Genomic DNA, 17,875 nt, shown 5'->3' on the forward strand with positions numbered 1-17,875 from the left:
TGGAAAGCCTCAAGAGTCAAATGGAAAAGGCCAATCTGGGGCTTTGAATGAAGAACCATATTCTTATCCAAAGCACTGAAAGAGTTCACTGATGCTGTAGGTGAAAAGATGAATTCAGTGCCGTGAGATTACTGCCTCAGGCTCGTGCTGTTAGATGCTGTGATGGTTAAAACCTCTTGTGCATCTTTCGTATTAGCATTTTTCCACTGATCTGATCGTTGCAAAGGATCACCATCATTTGTAAATAAAGAGACCAATTCTTTTTAACTGTAAAAGTACCTTTAGCTTATTATTTTAGCTCATGGCTAAAAACTCATCTCAAAATCCCCTGTGCTGAGACCTGGTAGGGGGTCAGTTTAGGCGTGGGAGGCCTGCAGTTTGCTGATGGAAACCTTGAAGATGGCGATGAAGAAAAAGGCCTAAAAGCTGCTTACTCTTCAGACTAATGAAATGGGAAGATTTGAGTTTACTGAGAAATTGCTAATACTTAAAATAGCTTTAGGGCAGCAATGATACTTTTCACATTATTAAACACATTTTAACACTTTTAAAAGACTTTGATTGTACCTTAACTTAGATTTTACACTCACATCAGTGTGTTTGGTTTTAGATTTCATCTGAAGGAGTAAACAGGTCTTGAAAAGTCTAAAGGTGAATGTGAGGCAGGCTGATAGGGGTGCAGAGCATTTGTATGCTTGCATTAATCCTAGTAATAACAAACAAAACATCTTTTTAGCTTTGAAAAATAATAAATGCTTCTGATCTAATTTCGACTCCCCGAAAGCTGCTGACCAAACTCGTTGGTGTGGTAATACTTAATTAGAACTTAAATAGTGGTTTAAAATAAATCTTTAATGACATTTTAAATCCTTTTCTCATAGACTTTGATTGTATTTTATGTGGTACGGGCACAAATATATAACATTTGTTTAATATATTATAAAAAAGTGTATTAAAAGTCCATCTAACTGTGGGTTGAGAGAACATCTGGGAAGCAGCTAAATGGCGTTGAGGACGGCCACAACAGCGACACGGTCAACCTGATGCTGTGCAAACATGAGCCGGCAGGTCTGGGACTAGCTAGCAAAAACAAAAGTTGCAGTGTGGCTGTGTTTGCCTCAATGGCCCAGCCAAGTTGTTACGTGTGAGGAAAAACATAAATAGCTGTGCAGCATGCATCATTCAAGAAACCAAGCATAATGTGCACCACCACCAAGTCGAGTCATCAAGTGAAAGAATCATTTTTCAGGGCTTCAGACTGCGGCTGTCGACGTGTGATGCTATCCCAGCTCCGCCAAAGTGTTTCTTGTAGAAATGTCACCAGAGAAAAGATTATAGTCTCTGTTGCTGGTATTTGTGCTTGTTTAGATCGATCGTTGCAGCTAAACCAGCTTCAACTCAGATGTGGTTTAAATGCTCGTTTGAGCCACAAACTTGTCTCCTGTACTTGACCTCACCTCAGTGTAGCAGCATGTGGCACTAACATCATGTAACACAACCTCGACATACAACATCTGCACAAAAATGTTCAAAAGAGTTGGAACTCTAGTTTTTCTTATTAATAAAATTAGAAGTTGCACTAAATGTTGACTAGGGCTGCCACGATTAGTCGACTAGTCACGATTATGTCGACTATTAAAATCGTCGACGACTAATTTAATAGTCGACGCATCGTTTGAAGCTTTGTAAGATCACAAAGGACGCAGGAATGAGTAGTAGGATTTAAGAGTGTAATAACGGACTGAAACAGAAGATGGCAGCACTGCATGTACAAGGATGCCAGCTGCCGTTAAACCCCGAAGAAGAAGAAGCTGTGTCCCAGAATTCATAGCGCAGCCCAGCGCAGTTGTCGACAATGGCGGCAGCTAGTTAGTTTTAACTTTACTTTTATTATTCTTTCTGGGTCACAAAATAAACATTTAACATATTTTCAGGCGAGAATGTAGCTGTGTAAACCTCAAATATCGGCTCAGTTTATCAAGACACCGCATATTTTCAAAAGCGCTCCGACGTTTTCGGAGACGTCTGTTACCCACTAGCTCGTTAGCTAGGCGGGGGCTAGGCTAACTAGAGCCGTGAGAACACCGGACTCCCGGCAAATCGTTTTCAAACCCACCGCCGTCTTTCGCTAGTCAGGTTAAACATATATATATAAGTCACTTAGCCAAACTAACATTTTTAAGTTATCTTTCTTTAGTATTTTATTTGTTCCTGAGTAAATCGGTTTGGCTGAGATTAAAGTTATAGTTTTTGCACAGCTAAAACTGTCAAGCAGACAGCTGATTATCAGAAGTGTGAGACGCTGGAGAATATACTCCGGTGTCCTGTTATATTTTAGATAGCAAGGAGTTTATTAAACTTCACCGAAACAATCTGCAAACTTCATTAAAAATTAATAAACTACCATCTTGTCTTTATTTTTAGTTAGCACAAACACTTCAAGCTGTAAGCTAATGATAGTTATATAAGACCAGATGCTGCTGGTGCAATAAGCTGTACGCTGTACGTCCAATGGATGATGATCTGATTAGTCGACTAATCGCAAAAATAATCGGTGACTAGTCGACTATCAAAATAATCGTTTGTGGCAGCCCTAATGTTGACATAACAATAAATCATATCACTTCCTCTTGCAATAGATTATCAGCATGCTGGTGCCAGATGTTGTTAGTCTTATATAAACTGTTTCCTTCACCCATTTGACTTGGAGCCAGTACCTCATGATACACTTGGGTACCAAAATTCAGCGTCTTGCATTGAGGAAGGATGGCTCACATCTGGAAAGTTAATCAGGGAGCTAATATTAACTACAAGATAAAAACACACTGACACCACAGTACAGTGAAGAAATGCACCAACCCTTTTCTCCTTCACTTGCACAGATTCGTGCAATGTAATGAGCATCTGAGACGGCGTGGTGGTGATACCAGCGTTATCATGGGCATCTTACTGGGAAATGGGCAGATGTATTGCATTGTTTTGCCAGTCAGAGCAGATGTCAATCGTTTGTACTGATTATTTATGCAGCATGAGTGCTCCAACAATAAATCAGCTGGCAAATCTGTGGGGCAAATGAAAGTCTGGATATTTTTGGTGTTGTTATTCACTCGTTTTCAAATAGCACAACTTCATCATTTGACATGATGGGTTTTGTTATGCAAAAATTATGTGTGAAGCATATCCGTTAGACTGTGGCTCAGATAGTGGAGTGGAATTATGATACATGGTTGATGCTTTGAAACTTGAACAAGACACTGAACCCAAAGTTGCTTCCAGCTGGAGCAACAGTAGAATGCTTTGAAGGCCGTAGATCAGGCAGTAAAGGTCCTATATGTGTATTAAAAACTGAGGATTTGAATAAAAGGTATATTCTTTGTATCTGACTTTGAAATAGTAACATTTTCTTCTCATGAATTGTGTGAAACAATAATGCAAATGTGCAATTTGGTCATTACTAATATCCATCGATTTTCTTTTTCTCTTCTTCTTTTTTGCTCGCTTTAAAGTGACGTATTATACGTCCTTCAGTGTTCATTAAGCTGATGTAATTAGCACTCGGATTCCTGTTTTTTTCCTAATGGCTTCTTTGTCATTATTTAACTGCTCTCAAGAAAATGAATCAGCACCTTAAGCAGAATTGTGATTGAAATGATTTCTCTTTTTGCTACGAGGACTATAATTACCACGAGTCACGCTGCAGACTCAAGTGATTAAGTAAATGTCTAAATACTGAATGAAGCTGTTATCTAACTTCAATAAGAGTAAGGAGTTCTTAATACCTGACAGACCAAAAGGAAAAACAGAAACTTTGTCCAGGAATGAGATTGACCCCAACAATTGATTTCATAGAGCACCTATCTCCTTTGTTTAATGAAATATTATTATAGTTGGTACCAGAGATGGTGTAATCTGATTACTTTTTTCAAGTAACGAGTAAAGAAAGGATTACTGTTGCAAAAATGGTAATTAGATTACCTTTACTTTCCCGTAGGAACGCTGCGTTACTGCGTTACTAAAACCGTGATTTTTTGCGAGAATGTCTCACGACAGTGACGGAAGCGAGTGCGAGGTTCGTGGCAACAGCTGTGTGCAGATCAACAATGGATCACATATCGAGTGCAGAGAGAGTATGAGCGTGCAGCGTCTAAAGCGTGGAAGTACTGACCTTACTTTGAGTTTGATTCCATAAAAAGTGATAAAAACATTAGTGTCCGCTGTGCGTGGGAAGAAAACTTCTTTTTACAGCGAAAAAAACCCCTAAACTTCCAACAAGCACCGAGTAGCTACGACGTAATGGGAAACTCACAGAGAAACTCGCGGATTCTTCAACTGACCGCGGCACACCTGCACCAGGGTAAACCTCCGCCTACCCCACTCCTGCTTTACAGGTGAAAATAGAGCAACAGGACCGCTGAGTCTTTGACTTTATTTATTTTCTGCTGTGTTTTACTTGCATCTATTTGAAAGACTGAGTGTAAACACAAAAAAAATTATTTTATGTGCTGGAATGTGCAGAAAATAGGTTTAAATGTTAAACTAATTTATTCAAGTCAGAGAATGTTGCAGATAATTACATTTTTGCTTGATGCATAAAGTTAAAAGATTAAAACTAATAAAACAAGTTTTAAAAAGAGACTTTTCCATTTGATTACATTTTGTATGATGGATTATGTAGAAAAAGTAGAATTGGGCTGAAAGATCTATCGCTTTATCACCTCTTCAGGTTGTAAATCGTGTTTTTAAAAAGTAACTAAGTAATTATTTACTTTTGAAAATAAGTAATCAGTAAAGTAACGGGATTACTTTTTTGGGGAAGTAATCAGTAATTAGTTACTGATTACTTTTTTCAAGTAACTTGACCAACACTGGTTGGTACTTTGGTGTTGGTGTATTCTGGATAAAAAGAAAAACTGAAAGATCAGCGGCGGTGGAATAAAAACAAAGGCTTTTGTGTGTGTGAGGTGTAGTAATTGATGACGAGCTGACCTTGTGTGGCAGGACGACAGCAGAGCCTCCACTGATGCCCACGATTGGCACGGCCGTCTGAGTGGAAATGAAGTCCAAGATCTGCGCCACGGCCTCTGAGCCCACGTTGTCCTCGAACACCACGCCATGGACACGGTTGGTTGAGAGAGTGTCGCAGATGCGGGTTAGCAGCGCCCGAGGGTTAGTGTTGTTGACCAGTACAGTGATAGGGTTCACCTCCAAGGGAAGATCCATGAAGTTTTCCCGACTCAAACGCCCCTTGATCTCCGTCTGGTAGGCCGTGCCGCTGAACACCACCGCCACATTCACAGAGGGCGTGGGGATCCCGAACGGCCGGCCGGAACAGCCAGGGATGGCGCAGAATAGCAGCAGCAGCAGCGGCGGCCACCACGGGGAGTCGCTCCAGCAGCCTAGACGAACGCCCATCTCAGTCACCTACTGCCTGGTGGGGGGGATAGAAGAGATCGACATGTTAGACAGGAAGATCTTTTTGTGTTTGTTTTTACGTTTTGATAAATATAAATGACCTTCTGGCTTCATCTCGGCTCAGCGTGCCAGCCCGGTCGCTGTAATCAGACGTGTAAGAGCCCATTAACGGAGCCCAGAGCAGTATTTTTAGTGTTTGTCAGCGTGCAGCACGAGGCTGTGGCCAGGCTGTTGCGTCTTAGGATGGCAGCTGCCACCCTGCTGCTGTTGGATTCTGCGGTACAACCCAGCAGATGGTGTCCAGCGTTTAATGCAACAAATGGAGAACAAGAGGATTTATAATTTTTCTCTCGTGACATTACTTTTGATGCTATTACTTAATTTCTTTTTTAGCAGCCCAAGGCATTCAGGCTTAATCTGCTGCAGATCTGCATGCATAGTTTTGACGATCATGTGGCATCCACAGTGTCAGAATAATGTTCATTAGCATACGTTTCAACATATCAAAAGGAAAAAAACTTTATTCACAAATGCCTTTAATCCTCTGGTGATAAAATCCTTGCTCCTTGTGCAACACTGCCTCTCTAATGGACTGCAATGCAAGCACTAACTCTCAGCCGTACTATCTTAATTACTTCCAATTGTTGTGCTTTCTGCCCTCTGGAAGGTAATGCAGGAGAAATGCCATAGTTGGGACTCTGCGATGTCAAACCCTGTAATGTTAGTTTAACATTCACATTGTAAGCAGACAGCGGTTTGTGTTGAGCTGTCAGACAGAGTTAGGCTCGTTGTCAAATCTTTCACAGCAGTGTTTGTGGCCCTCGGGGAGTGCTGCACACTGGGCCCCTGTCACAGAGATCTGATCCACCATGTGATGGAATCCCAGTGGGGTGAATATATTGTAATCCCTTGGTAATCCCAACCAGGCGTCATGGCCTGCGGCTTGATTGTAGTGTATAAACTTATCAAGAGATTTGGCTAGTGCACGGAGCACGGTGCAGCTCTGTGCTGCGTTTTTCTCTCCGTTCTACATCCTGTGTCAGACCGAGCTGTGAGCTCCTCTGGAAAACACTGCAGAACAAGCATGCAGTGCATGACGGCCGGGCCGGTTCATCTCTAGAATACTTATGAAGGAATTGGGTTTTTTTGTCATGTTGCATGCACAGACTCCGAGAAAATACATCACGCATGCATGCATGGGAAGCTGTTCGTGACGTGTCCTGCATGTGCAACTCGATTCTACATCCTGTTCAGTGACATCAGCCGTGTTTCAGCTGACAGCAGTAGAGACGTTTAGGCTTAATGTCGTGAGATTAACATTCATGGAAGAAATACGTGAAGACCTCCTGTATATTTAATGAAACCGTAAAACAGCTGAGGCGCATGAATGAAGGCTGAACGCTCAGGTGGTAAAAATGTCATTAAAGCAAAAATGGAGTCATCAGTAACTTTGTGACATGATTTTAATATATTTATTTATATTTTATATTGTATAACCACCACCGCAACAGCTATGGTTCAATTAATTAAGACAAAGCAACGCTTTTTTGAATCCGGTGATAAGGCAGGGAAACTTCTGGCCTATCAAGCCCGTGCCGAAGCAACCTCCAAACGAATTCCAAAGGTCAAGTCTGCCGCTGGTGACATAATATCGGACCCAGAGGGAATTGATGAAGTATTTGTTCGTTTCTATTCCAATCTGTACACGTCAAGCTCTCCACCTCTATCAGAAGAAACTCTCCAAAATATACATTTTCCAAGAATAGATCTGACGAAGGGGTTAGGGGGACCGATTACTAGGGCTGCTCGATTATGGCAAAAATGATAATCACGATTATTTTCACTGAAATTGAGATCACGATTATTTGACGATATTTATTTAACCCTTTAAGACCTACCATAGAACCAAGTCCACCAGAGCTTATATTATTTTTTTTACATGCTGTAGTGCCATTTGTAGGAGCATTTCAAGTTGCTATACATCAATACAACTGTTATAGCCCATATTTTAATAATATGTATGCATTAAGTCCATAGTAATTACATAAATTGCAAAAAAGTGCAATAAACTACAAAAAAAATTGAAAATCGCTTTTGTTTTGTTTACATATATTTCTACTTGGAGAAATTTAAGAGGCTTATCCCTCAAAACTTTAAATACAATAAAGTTGCAAAAAATAGTTTCCCACCACAGGAAATTTATTTTGAGTGTCTTCATAGTTTTATTTTGGAGATACAGCAATTTTTATATACTGCAGGAAAAACAAAAAACAATCCTATGATGCAAATTTGCAAAGAAAACAGCATGTGCATCATTTCACTGTGGGAAGTGTTACGAACAGCTGATAGGAACGGCAAAGCCTGTTTCTGGAATATTATGTTTTTGTTCCTGCAAGCGCTTTTTATGCAATTTTTGCAAAGCTATATGTGGAACGAAACCGTGACCGAGGACAAGCTGATGGCATCAGATGTAAGTACAACTCCTCCGGTTTCATATGCAAAACAAATTATTGCGCTAGCTTACGCGGTTCAGGTTCTACAGGGATTTAAAAATAGTTACGCAAAACGGAGCGTGCTGCTCTGACCGGCTTTAAAGGGTTAACAATGACTTTTAAAAAATAATATAAAATAGTGTGCAACACCACTGAAGTTTTTTTTTTAAACTCTCTTTTCAACCAACGGCAGTCACTCTCCAAATAACTTCTGCTTAGCTTTCCGAGCTTCCCTCGGGTCCTCTTAATCAGCGGTCTCCAACCTTTTTTGCGCCACGGACCGGTTTATGCCCGACAATATTTTCACGGACCGGCCTTTAAGGTGTCGCGGATAAATGAGGGAGGGGCTAATAATCGGCTCAGTCATTTTTAATGATCGTTGAAAGCCCAGATCGTAATCGTGATTAAAATTCGATTAATTGAGCAGCCCTACCAATTACTGTAGTAGAGGTACAAGAAGCCATTAAATCCTTAAACACAGGTAAATCGCCGGGCCCAACGGTTACTCTGCAGAATACTATAAAGCCATTTCTGATCTTATGGCACCGTTGTTGAAAGATATGTATATAATGAAGCCTTTTCAAAATGTCAATTACCCAAGACTTTGTCCGAAGCTACTATTTGTTTACTCTTGAAAAAAGACAAGGATCCTCTGTTGTGCAGTAGTTACGGACCAATTTCTCTTTTAAATATTGATTTTAAAATACTATCTAAAATTCTCGCACTTAGGCTACAACGTGTTGTGCCACAAATTATCGCCACTGATCAGATGGGTTCATGGCCGGCAGGCACTCATATGACAATTCAAGACGCCTCTTGAATATTATCCACACATCATGCAACTCAATTCCAGAGGTTGTGGTATCTCTTGACACGGAGAAAGCCTTCGACCGCGTCGAGCGGCGCTTCCTCTATGAGGTGATGGATAGGTTTGACTTAGGGTTGACTTTATTCTCTGGGTTAAGCTACTATATTCTTCGCCATTCACCTGTATTCGTACTAACAACAACTTGTCTTCCCCTTTTCCACTTGAGAGGGGCACTAGGCAAGGGTGCTCTCTCTCACCCTTCCTATTCGCCATTGCTATCGAGCCTCTTGCAATATGGCTGCGTTCAGAGGATAGATTTAAAGGCATTACGAGGTTCGGTGTAACCCACAAACTCTCCCTTTATGCAGACGACTTGCTCCTGTACATTTCTGACCCTCTAAACTCATTTCCGGTGCTTTTTAACATACTGGACCAATATGGTACACTGTCAGGATATAAGCTCAATTATCAAAAAACCGAGTTGCAACCCCTCAACTCCCTGGCCAGAGCTCTTCCCCACTCAATAGTGCCCTTTAAGTGGACAGAAACTGGATTTAGATATCTGGGGGGTTTTATTTCCTCTTCTATACCTAAAATGATGAGGGAGAATTTTCTGTCCCTACTAGACAATGTTGGGAAAGGTTGTGACCATTGGACTTCACTACCATTGTCAGTGGCAGGGAGAGTTAACCTGATAAAGATGAATGTCCTCCCCAAATTCTTGTATCTTTTTCAACATGTCCCAGTTCTTCTTACTAAAGCATTCTTCGACAAGTTAGAAAAGACTCTGTCACATTTCATATGGGGAGGGAAACAAGCTAGAATTCGCAAGTCTATTCTTCAGTCCTCTAAAGCTGACGGTGGTCTTGGTCTGCCCAATTTTAGACACTACTATTGGGCAGCTAACATACACAAACTTTTGCATTGGGTTCGCAACGACCCCCCTGTACCAGCCTGGGTACAAATGGAAACTGCATCTAGTATTATCATCAATACTCAGCTCACCACTCCCTTTCTCTCCAACCCTTGTTGGGGATAATCGAATAATTGGCGACAGTTCAGAAAATACTTCGGGCTACTTGGACCTTTGCTAACACCTTTATTAAAAAGATTGTAATTTTGCACCTTCAAACATTGATGCGGCCTTTGGCAGTTGGAAAGATAAAGGTCTTAGGACTGTTAAGGACTTGTACAGTCAGGACACCTTTCTATCTTTTGCTGACCTATCGTCTAAATATGACCTGCCTAATATCAATTTTTTTCGTTATCTTCAGACTAGAGATTTTGTAAAAACGTAGTTCCCTCACTTTCCCAATCGGCCTCCAGAAACAAATCTGGATATCATCCTGCAGACGAACCCTCATCAAAACAGACTGATATCAGCCTTGTATAAAATACTAGATACGTCGGTCCCCAAATCCATTTCTCATACTAAGCTGAGATGGAAGAGCTACAGACAACCCTGCCAGAACAGCAGTGGGATTCTGCTTTGAAACTGATTCACTCGTCCTCAATTTGTGCCCGTCATGCTTTGATTCAGTGCAAGGTGGTCTATAAAGTACATTATACAAACGCAAAATTATCTAAAATCTATCCAACCATTAGTGATGCCTGTAGCAGATGCAGACTATCACCTGCCAACCATTTCCACATGTTTTGGTCTTGTTCGAAACTGAGTGCATTTTGGAGGAATATATTCAACACACTTAGCCAAGCACATGGCCAGACTGTCCCTCCTAACCCGCTCTCCGCAATTTTTGGCATTCCTCCCGACTTGATCTGGCCCCCTCAAACAGGCCCTAGCCTTTACCACTTTACTAGCTCGGAGGCTTATTCTGTTGAAGTGGAAGCTTCCCCACCCCCCAACTCATGATTATTGGGTGAGAGATGTACTTCTTTAACTTAAAGTTGGAAAAACTTCGATTCTCTCTAAAAGAATAAAGAAATAGGAAATTTAACAAAATCTGGAAATCATTTCTCTTACTAGTGGACACCATCACTTTACTTCCTGAGTCTGAAGTGAACTGAGTGAAGCTACATTATAAAGTTTGGATTTTTTTTTTAATCTCATTTTTACTTTATTTATTTGTTTATCCTTTTGTTTTGTTTGGTCCCTTTTTTGTTGTTGTTTGTTTGGGTTATGCTTGTTATGTGTATAAGTCTTGAGATGTTTTTTTTGTGTGTGTGGGCAGAGACTGGCTCTCTGTGCTGTCTTGTCTAGTGTGGACCTGGTAGGGGGAGAATTCAGGATGGGGGGTACAATGGACATACAACTGTTCTGAAATCAAGATTGACTTTGCTGTTGCTAACTTTGTTGCTAACGTTATCGTTGAAATCAGTAAAACAAAGTTGGAATATATTTTATATTGTATTTTGAGATCCATGGAGGCTATCGTATCTCAGTTTCTATTTACCATTCAGATCTGGAGGAAACAGCCTTCAAAGATTCATGATGCAGATACATTACAGCTTGTGACCGTACGTTTGCTGGGTGCCGGCCCCCGAACCTCTAAAGCCAGCCGAATCCTTAAACTGCACTGATACATAAAGGAAAGAGGATTTTCATCTGTCCTTTGGCTAAATCCTCTCAAACCGCTCCTGTGTATACAGGCTCCACTCAGATGTTGAGGATCAAAAGTCACCGTGGACATCCATTGGTCGTAGAGGTTTTAGATTTATTACAAAACAGAGACAATTTCGGCTCCGAAGCAGTCACAAGGTACATACTGTAGTTTGAGCCATGAGCCGGAGACAGGTTGCCTTTTGCGTCATGATGCTGCTGCAAACTGGATTCAGAATGAGTCATACTGTACTTGGTGCCCCACAGAGTGCAACCAGTCACTGCCCAGTTATACTTGATTACGTCTGCATGTAAGCTTCTTATGAAAGTACTCCATTGTTATCTAATAACATTTAAATATTTCAGCAGAAAACGAGCTGGTTCTTTTGTCAGCATGGAGTTCATTTATTATTAGCTTATGTAATATTGATTTGAAAGATCTTTCATAATTAAAAAATGTCTGAATGAACAGGTCATTGAGAAGAACTCACTGAGTTTCAGCATGGTACTGTGATATGATAGCACTACTGCAACAAGTCAGGTCAGTGACACAGAGTGCTGAGGTGTGTTAGTGCATTTAAATGGCCAACGCTCGGCTGGCAAAGAGTTCTAAAACGCCTTCAGGCATTAACATCAGCATACAAACTGTGTGCTGGGAGCTTCATGGCATCAGGTTTCCATGCCTGAACATGTGGAGGTGGCCTCGTACTTTGTGGATAGCTCTGTAGTAAATAAATTTGGGTGGTAGATGATGATTGGCCCACTAAAGACATCTGCAGTGTTATGATTCAGAAAAAAGAAGAGCTGAAATCCTGCAGCTGTAATGGGAAACATGTTGCTTTCTAAACTACAGTGATGGGCTCCTCAGTTTCTAATGCGTTGCTTGCAAGTTGCATAAATATGTGAGATAACTTGTCCCAACTTTAAATTTGCGTTAAAAAAAGGGAAACCTTTTCCTTTTCAGTGTTTTACATGTTGTCTTTGTACTGTGAGATTAAATAAATAAAGTAGACCACAGTATGTTTAACCTATATAGAGTATAACAACATGGAGCGCTGCATGCTGTACATATGGTACAGACGGCACATTAACGGTTATTCCATACCCACATGAAGAACACGAACATTTCCCTGTTAATTGCAAACTTTCTTCAGCAAGAATGCAAGAATTCAGATATTTAAGGTTACACGTAGAGATGATGGTTTGGGAGGTTAGTCCCCATTACAGGATTAATGCAAGCACACACACTCCTCTGTCCTATTTATTTCTTACTGCCTCTTTTGGAAAGCTGTCGCCAAAGTCCGTTCTTGTCAAAGGGATTATGGAAAAGCAACGTGACTTAAATAAGTTGCTTCAGAGCAGCACATACCAGCCACTTTCCTGTTTCCTCTTCTTTTGACGGCTGAACTGTGTAAACAGGCCACCGCTGAGAATTATCTAACATCTGATGAGAGATTAGATTTTAAAAAGCGGACGAGAGACCGAACTTTCAAAGTTAAACGGTGCCGATCGGCAGTATCGTCCCACCAATCGACAGTGTTCGTATTCTCTGTCCTCAGTTAGTTAGAGTTTGACTAACAAACATTTAAGATGTGCTTATCCCCCTCTAGTGGGTGACATACGGAGGAAGCAGTGTCTTTACTGAACGAGCTGAGAAATGCAGACTGATTAAAAATAGCTGCTGGGGCTCTATCGTACAACGACGTTATTTATTTTTAGTCTGTTGTGCTTCCACACTGCTGACACTTGGACATTTTGTTAAGTTGAACAGGTAAATAATGCAAACATCCACATCTGCATGTTCAGCTCATACACATGTTATCTGCTCCCAGAAATTGAATATTGCTGATAAGGCAAATTGGATTTTCTGCACACGGCGACACATACACAGACTCAGTGATGAGAATGTGAGTACATCTGGTTCATGCATATTGAAGTCTTGTACAGTGCGGTTTATTTCCCCTTCTAATGCAGTGTATGTTTCCTTCACCTTTTTCAGCACTGTCTCAACCAAAAGCAGCAGTTTATTTTCACATTTTTAAAAAATATCATTTTGTCATATTGGAGGGAACCTGTTTTGTTCATTTCCAGGTCCAGATTTTTATTGTTGGACTCTAAGTAATCCTTAATTTTCTTATGAGGGGGGTGGCAGCTTCAACAAGCACCTCTGGCATCTCCCTTCCTCTCCTTTTGACCCAGCTTTCTTCTGATTGGCTGCTCCTTGCAAACAAAGAGCTTGAACAGCTGGTGGGTGGGGCATCTCACAGCCAAAGAATGACCACATGAGGAGATCCCCCATCTGTGGCAACATGCAAAGACACAAGTAAAAAAGAAGCTGTCTGAAACCGAGTGTTTAGAGCAGCCTGAAGCCTGACCCTTTGGGATTATTTATGCATACACTGACCTCATTATTTGGAAATTTGGCCTTGTTTAATATGAGCATCCACCACTGTATCAGTACACATGACAGAAAATGAGGATTAGCGCAATCAGTGCCCTTTAATTACTTTTGCAACAGCCGTCCTGCCCCACAGTGCGCATTGAAATCTCATCTTTGCATCCTGCAAACTGCATCCATTCTTCCAAAGTTGTCCACTCTCTGTTTTCTCTGATATAGACCATATGAGTGATGAAACCACATGAAAGAAAACAACCTGCCATTTATCGATGAGATGCTGCAAAGGTCCTCCAAGTGATTCCTGATCCAGCTCATTAACGTGAAGCTGCAGCAGTAAATACATCTGGGTGAGAAGTGTGGTGCAGTGTTTAATGACTCCCTTTATATTCTGGGCACGACACCCCTGCTGCAGCTGTTTAACAATGTGCACCTGTCCCGTCTCCTGCTACTTAATCAATACACTCATCCATGGATCCGCAGCCTGCTGCGTCTGTGTTTCACCTGCTGATAACAGTCCAGCAGCTTCCTCTTGATCCAGCGCTGTCAGAACTCCATGATCAAGCAGATCTATGACTTTTATGGGACTCGTATGAACGTTAGGGCTTCCCTATCGTTGCACCGGGTAGGCAAACACTACTTAAATTAGCTCTATTGTTCCTCTTGTGACCAGTTCTTCCCAAAATAGTGAAATACACCATCTTTAGCAAAGAAAGAAAGACGTCCACTAGGTTTGTAGGAACATAATTAGCTTTTTAGTAAAAATAAATAAAATAAATCTCTGAGCTCAGTTTGACACGGCAGAGGCAGAACTTCTTACTGAATCACGTTATCACAGTATCACTTTATAGATGAAATCAAATCAGTGGTATATCCTGGGTGTGATCAGTGAACGCCAATCCACCAAATCAAAAATAATGAGCTAATTAATGGGACTTTTTAGTGAAACTAAGAGATGTAGGTACTCCAAATCAAGACTTTTTATAGGTAACCAGATAGCGCATATATATATATATATATATATATATATATATATATATATATATATATATATATATAATTATAATTATAATTTTAGAGGTAAATAAATAACTTTTACTTTGAAGGTTTTTTTTTCTCATTTTTTAACCTTTGGAAAGTTTGACTACCCCGTTAGTTGGCGAGCGTTTGCAGACAAATTGGAATCTTTCATGGAAACTACGACAACTCACAGGGAGGTTTTTAGTGCAGCACCATCACCCAGCAACTGCTCGCTAACCGGTCAGGAAATTCACATCTTTATTTCATCTTCGGCTTTAACTGTTTAAATTTAAGTATTACTGTACAGGAATAGAGCGTTCCCAGTTTATTGGATGTACCTTAGCTTGCTAATCTTGTTGGGGACTGTAGGAACATTTTTCTCTCCAGAACTACGAAAACAAAATCTTCAAAAAACTTCAGAAATGTTGGAAGTGTGTCGCAGCTTTTGAGCTTTCTGTTTTTCTCAGTTTGGTCTACGTCACTGCTCGCTGTGGGTATCCTGCAGACAGGATCAGTGCTTTCCAGGCTTGAAAGAGGTTTCTTTAATAGAATTTAATAAATGCAACCACCCAGCAAACACAAGCCACAGTTTGACCTTCTCTGTTACAAAGAGTCAGGATTCATTTACCACCAGATGATTACACCTGTATGAATATGTTGAACTAATCTCTGATTAAAAAATACAGCCACGCTAATCTCTTTAAATCTGCACCCATTTAACTAATCTGTAGAATCATCATCCTCATAAGTGCGGGGTGAGGTGAGAGGCAAAAAAAGGAAAAACATCGGCATCTAAAAATATCCACGGTATGACATAGTTGGCGCGTGTCCGCGTTTTTTGGTTGGAGCCCAAATGAAAAGTGTTTTTGTAAACATTTCCTATACAGGCTGTACTGCAGTCAGACGTTCTACAGCGCGAGCTTTGCTAAATGTGATCAATCCTCGATATCTTCTGACTGATCTCAAATAAACTAAATATCTGGAGCCAGATCTCTGGATATATCTGTGACCCAGGACAGCCTACCACTAAGACCGCTGTGCAGGTCCTGACCGAACCTTTGAATCAGACTATTAAGGTTTCCTATCCCTTTCTGATCTGTGTACTTTTACACAGAATACAGAAAAGCTAAGACAGACAGAGTCTGTGCCAAATCCTGTCCTCAGTTTGTAGTTTCTCTCTGACTGTTGGCTGCTCTAAGCTGCTCCAGTTAAACAGCTTATATCATTAATTATAGGCCACTGAAAAACCACAGCATGGCAGCAAATACACTGTTAGCTCTGTTAGAGTTGTATTCAAATACATTAAGACAATAACTGCTCTTTGTTTCCGTGGGACCGAGTCTGGCACGGCTCCACATCGTCTGGCGCTTGAGTTAATTAACAAAGCAACACCAGTTCCTCAGCTGCAGTTTACCAGATAACAAATATTAGACTATGCTGTATTCAGCTGTTCTACACTTTTTTACTCATGTATTCAAATAATGATGAGATTCAGATAAATGTAATTGATGATCTTCTGCATCTGACCTGCCGAGGTACAATAACTCTGGTACAATGGGTTGAATGTTTATTGTACGTGGTCCTTTTTCAAAATTGACCTTGAAGTAGAGCTTGGCAGTGGTTCGCTTGTTCACAGTGTCCACAATTATATTTATAGTCCGTTCTAATAATGGGTGAGATTTTATAATAAATAAACTTTATAAAGTTTATTTATTATAAAATCGAGTAGGTCACCAATTGTTTAACAGCATGTTTGAGTTTTGCAGGCCACTCGAAGCAGCTTAAACTGCAAACCACATATTTGCTGCCAGTAGACTGAACCATGTTTGTGACTGATCATATAGCAGCACTGTTGTGCCTTATATGTGAATGCACTCAGTGGTCACTTTATTGTCCCCAGTGGGAAATTAAGTTGCAGTATGTCCACACATCAAACAACACCAAAAGAAAGAGAACATGGTTTAGTGTTATTAAGCACGATGATAGCAGCAGGTATAAACTGCACTTTATACCGACAACCTGAAGGAAGCAGCTGAAAGTCGTTTAAGAGAGGATGACAGAGGTCGCCTTCCTCAGCACCTGCCTGTTATAAAAGTCCGCAAGCTGGACCTGAGACCTCCCTGAAGTCTTACCAGCCACTTTAACAAGGTTACCAAGTCTGATCTTATTGGACTCTGTGGTGGGGCGTGGCCGGCGGTGCACGAGCAGGAGTGGGAATCCTCCCAGACTGTCGGCCGGTCTGACCAGCAAGCCTGAGGTCGGCGTGCTGGTCAGACTGGCCTCACCTCCACCACAGGCCTGAGCCGGAGCTCACGACTCCGTCTGTGGTGCTGTGTCCATGGGCGACCACCTGAACTTGCACCTCCCTGTTGCTGAGCGACCGATCTTTAGGCTTGTTGTGACCTAAAGGTCTAGGACTAATAATAATAATATATGTTTATTCAGTGAGACCTTTCTGTGAACCTTTATCTTCAAATAAACATGATGTAAAATTGCACACGTTATGACACTAAAGCCGAAGCTGAATTTAAATAGCATAAACAACAAGTACATTTATGCAACTAACCTTGGAAATATCAAATTAATTATTGTGCAAAAACGGGCTGTAACTGCTCGCTGCCCTCAAGCTGCACAATTTGTGTTCATCCTAGCGTGCAGGAAACATCTTTTTGGCCCTTGTTTGGTTTTTCAGTCTCCTCGAGTGTGTTTGTTAAATCTCTTGTCTTTTTTCATCCTTTCTAATCGTGCTTATTTAATTTGGTTCTCTTTAGGCTCGTTTGTTTAGAAGATCAATCGTGAAGCTCTCATTAAGTTCGACACCTGTGCCTCTGATGTTGTTTAAGATTAAACGATGGGAAACGACAGATTAATGCTAAAATCAGTGGATTGTTTGATATTAATCAGAACTTTGACTTGTGCCACAAAGATTAAGATTCACGGCCTCTCAGTTTCACTGAAGCTTCACTGAAGCATGTGCGTAACTGGCCACCTTTATGGAACAGTGAAAAGAAATGTGTAGATAAAGCAATGGAGGCGACTGAGAATAAATTAAAGACAAAACCGGTTAACAAAGGAACTGTGGATGTTTGAATTACCATATCTCCTGAGGCAGGTGCTCGTCACTGCAGGGACTCTGACTGCAAATGCCACATCAGCAGTGACGAAGTGTTAGACATCTGACAAAATGG

At 40.9% G+C, this 17,875-nt stretch overlaps 1 protein-coding gene across 1 annotated transcript in view; it reads right to left on the reverse strand.

Annotated features, from left to right (window-relative positions):
- Positions 1-17,875, reverse strand: part of grin2ca (glutamate receptor, ionotropic, N-methyl D-aspartate 2Ca) — a 77,306-nt gene that overhangs the window by 49,928 nt on the left and 9,503 nt on the right. The window contains exon 2 of the mRNA XM_080905514.1: positions 4,987-5,428. Within this exon, the coding sequence (XP_080761640.1) occupies positions 4,987-5,412 (426 nt within the window). The 5' untranslated portion in view covers positions 5,413-5,428. The remainder of the gene's footprint in view (positions 1-4,986; positions 5,429-17,875) is intronic.

The sequence above is a fragment of the Rhamphochromis sp. 'chilingali' genome (genome assembly GCF_963969265.1).
Source record: "Rhamphochromis sp. 'chilingali' genome assembly, chromosome: 15".
NCBI lineage: Eukaryota > Metazoa > Chordata > Actinopteri > Cichliformes > Cichlidae > Rhamphochromis > Rhamphochromis sp. 'chilingali'.